Raw genomic sequence first — 3,977 nt, 5'->3', positions numbered from 1 at the left:
GTTCCACAAGTACAATAAAGTTTAAAGCATTATAAGACAGCTTGTGCTACCCTGTGCTGGTGCTGTCCTCTGCAAATGCTCCCCACCCCATATTCAGTCCTGGGCACCAGCTGCTTGCTGCTACTAGCTGCTGTTCTCTGTAAACTCCCCCCCCTCTGTAAACTCCCCCCGACAGCTGGTGCCCAAGGCTGAATAGGGGCCTGACCCCAAGGCCCAGCGTCGGACTCTATAAGCCCTGGGCACCAGCTGCTTGCTGCTGTCCTCTGCAAACACTCCCCCAGTGGGCCCACACCAAGCAGCTGGTGCCCAAGGCTGAATAGGCACCCAATGCTGGGCACCAGCATTTGGCCCCTAGTCAACCTTGGGCGCCAACTGCGGTCTTCTGCAAACACTACCCCCCACCCGCGTCTGACACCAAGCTGCTGTTCCCCCAGACATCTGCTTACTTTTCCACTCCAGGACCAGCAACACTGCTCCACTCCCACCATGCTCTCAGTGCCGACTCCCCAAGCTCCGCCCCCCCCAAAAAAACACAGTATCAGGGGGCCGGACCATACCAAGTTCTGTACTTTACACTGCAGCGGACCCTGTAAGCCACTCATGGGCACCTTGCGATCCCCGCTTAGGATTTTGCTGATCCTTAAAAGATCAACAAACCATCTAAATTCAGCAAGTTCATTCAGTGGCCTAAAAACCGTAAACACTGCACACTTGACTAGGCTCATTTTAAGCTAGACCTATACACAAATCCTTCTCTGCACATACCTGGTAGATGCTGTTAGGATTGCTTACTGTAGGAATAGACTTTGGCTCTTTAATAGTGATCTCTTCATCAGAGGATGTGCCAGAATGGTAATCTGAAGTGGCTTTTTCCACAGCTGTGCTGATTCGTTTAGACACATTAAAGTCTTCCTTCCCCATAAAGCTAGCTATTGTAAACGGATTATTTTTCTCTCCATATCTGAAAAAAAAAATGCAATACCAAGGGGCAAGATTATATTGCAGTCACCTCAAAAGATCAGCAAAGGTCTCCCAGCAGTTCATTAGAGCCAAGCTGACAACTGTAGCACCCCATAGGCCTATGGTGGACCCCCAAAGGCAGGGAGGGCTGACATTTCACTCAGGGGTGGAACCTTAGCTGGGTTGTGAACAGTAAATTGGGTGCCAGTCACTTTAAAAGGACTTTTAAATGCCTAATTATAGAACAGCCAAAACTGGGCATCTGGCTACAGACATCCATGGGGGCGATGACACTGTAGTAAGGCAACGGCTAAAGGAGGATAAGCAGGAGATCTTCCCTGGGAGAGACCAGATTTATTCCTGAAGTCCATGCCATTCTGGCACCTCCAGCAGTCATAAGGCTCCTCTGGTTCTCCTTCCAAACTACTTCAAGACCGCCCGGGTCCACATGTGGCACTCAATACTCAATTCCTGAGTATTTATGCACTTTCCCAGCATGTACCACTGGCCATGAAAAACATCTGTGAGTGGCTGGTGAGGCATAGACCATCCTAATTAAACAGACTACACATCAGCCAGACTGATTACAGTGGTAACAAAACTAAATTTAGGTAGCCACGTACAGTGGAAGGGGCTACAATACAGTACAACCTGATACATTGTTAAACTGTGCCAAGTACAGAGCCGTATTTTTCACATTCACGGTCCCAGAACAAGTCAAGTGTCTTCATCTATTCACTTATTATGCAGTCTTTATTTTTTTTAAGAAATACATTAAAGATGTAAGCATGTAGTTTAGGCATCTAAACAGTTACAGATCGTATCTCTGAAATTTCTAAATCTAATGCAACCAGTGATTATCTACATTTCCCAACAGCTGTAAGAACTATCTTTGAAAGATTATGGAAACCAACCATTTTCACACCCACATATGGGTCTGAAAATGCTGGGGTAGGAGGGGGAGGAGAAGGGAATATACTTTCCTCATTCTAGGTTTTTGATCATTAGAGTTTGTTACTCATAGGGGATTACTTTGTTTCAGTGTTTGTTCAGTAACAAGATATGCTCTTGTTATTGTAGATTTGCACAGGTTTTATTTACTAAAAGGAATAGAACCATCTGCCTAAAGTTAATTTTTCACAGAACTTGAATAAAATTAGACATTGCTTCCTCATTTACACAAATTTTATGTTAAGTTTATTTTTCCTAGAAAACAACCTGTGGCAGGGGAGTAACTAGAAATCACAGGGCCCCATAGCAAAGTGTTCTATGGGGCCCTGTGATTTCTAGTTATGCCCCTTGCAGAGCCCACCCGATATACCGAACAGCCCACCATAGACTTTCTATGGTGGGCTGGTCACACCCCACCCGTCAGCCTCTTCCACGGTCGCTGGCGGGCCCCACCTCCTCCATCACAGACAGGTTGCCAGTGATCTGAACAGCGGTGCGTTCCACCTTACATCCGCCGGTGACAGCCAGCAGTCTGATGCCATAGTGACCCAGGCAGCCTGCATGGCATCAGGGGGACCCCTTTGTTACTCATCCTGGCCTTCCTGTGCCCCGTAGCGCTGCCTGGGTTGCTATAGTGATAGTTCCACCACTGCTCTGGTGTCCATGGCCAGTTAGATTGTGTTTGTTAAGATTCACTGTTGCATTTGTCCTGATTAGCATGATCACTGAAAGTGGAAGAAAATCCCAAATTTTGGGTTGTCAAAATAGATGGAAAATACTCCATATGGGAACACTTGCTGACCAACAGGATAGATAAAAATTTTATTTTATTTTTTTTAGTAAAAACATGGAGCAAAAAAAGTAATACCTACCTGCAGCAAACCTCAAATGGATCTACCCAGATCGTCATTTCCTTTGGCAGTCCAAGATCGTCATAATCTACATTGCTTTCTGCACACGCTTGTGCCAACACAGAGTCAACAGCCTGACACTTGTTTATTCTTATGCATCTTTAAAAGAGAAGATTATGCAATAGTTCTTAAAATTAAACACATCATACACTAGTTCAGTAAGTAACCAGATTCCTAAATATTGATTTTAATAGTCTTCCTTCACTCATTATGCCAACAAGACAGCCTTGGTGTTTAAAAAAAGCACCACTGGAGACCGTGGCCATTTAGGTTTTCTGAAAATGATAAACCTTTGTGTAATAAATGTTTTTTCAAACATTGAGGGTGGATGGGCTAAAGCAGCGGTTCTCAATTCTATGGAGAAGGTTGAAGAAAACTTTGTGCCATATTATTACAAGGCATCTTCATCATAGAGCTGGGAGGCAGGGCCCCAAGATTCCCAACCCATAGCAATTTAAGGACTGGCTGTTCTTGGTATAGCATCTGCAAATTTATTAGCAACGTCCACTGATAAAATTTATGGAATGGGAAGGATGTAATGGCCATGTATAATCTGACATTTGAAAAATAAAAGCTCAATTAAGCTTACCGAAAAGCTTGTCCTTTGGTTGGATTTTCTGTATACCAATGAGATTTATATCTTGCAAACAGTATAGTTGTCAATTTGGCAGCAAAATGTTCAGTTTTTTGCCTGTTCAGCTTCCTGTGCTTTTTCACAAGCATTGTAATAAAGACAACTGTGGCTGCAATTTCTTCTTTCATGGTGGATAGTCTTAGCGTAGCACAGGATGATGGAAACTGAAAAGAAAATACACACCTGCAGTGATCATAAGACCATGACCAATAGGCAAGAAAACCCATTCATGACTTACATTATTGAGATGCCCAAAATTGTCAGTTGCAGACTGCAGTCTCTTCATTTACTCCAGAAAATACATATGCACACTAAAACCCATAGCATGCTGGATAAGAAGAAGGAGTTTAGGGCCAGAAAGCATAAATCCCATAATAGACAGCATTATGGAACATACCACAACCAATGGCAACAAGTTGTTATTCTATACCCGGTCAATGAAAGGTCAACCAAAATGCTACATACCAACATTATGTTTTATCATGATTTATCATGATTTTATCAGCATGCATTAATAGGTC

At 43.6% G+C, this 3,977-nt stretch overlaps 1 protein-coding gene across 1 annotated transcript in view; it reads right to left on the bottom strand.

The window, feature by feature from the left end:
• The window catches only part of BTG4 (BTG anti-proliferation factor 4), a 4,619-nt gene extending 1,005 nt beyond the window's left edge, over positions 1–3,614 (bottom strand). Inside the window, exons 1-3 of the mRNA XM_018564030.1 lie at positions 3,412–3,614; positions 2,784–2,921; positions 766–961 (exon numbers count right to left, since the gene is read on the bottom strand). Coding sequence (XP_018419532.1) covers positions 766–961; positions 2,784–2,921; positions 3,412–3,584 — 507 coding nt within the window. The 5' untranslated portion in view covers positions 3,585–3,614. The remainder of the gene's footprint in view (positions 1–765; positions 962–2,783; positions 2,922–3,411) is intronic.
• Positions 3,615–3,977: the final 363 nt, after the last annotated feature.

Source organism: Nanorana parkeri, unplaced genomic scaffold (genome assembly GCF_000935625.1).
Source record: "Nanorana parkeri isolate BGI_ZX_2015 unplaced genomic scaffold, ASM93562v1 scaffold716, whole genome shotgun sequence".
Lineage (NCBI taxonomy): Eukaryota > Metazoa > Chordata > Amphibia > Anura > Dicroglossidae > Nanorana > Nanorana parkeri.
Note: the sequence above shows the minus strand (reverse complement) of the source record. Positions and strands in the feature narration are given on the sequence as shown.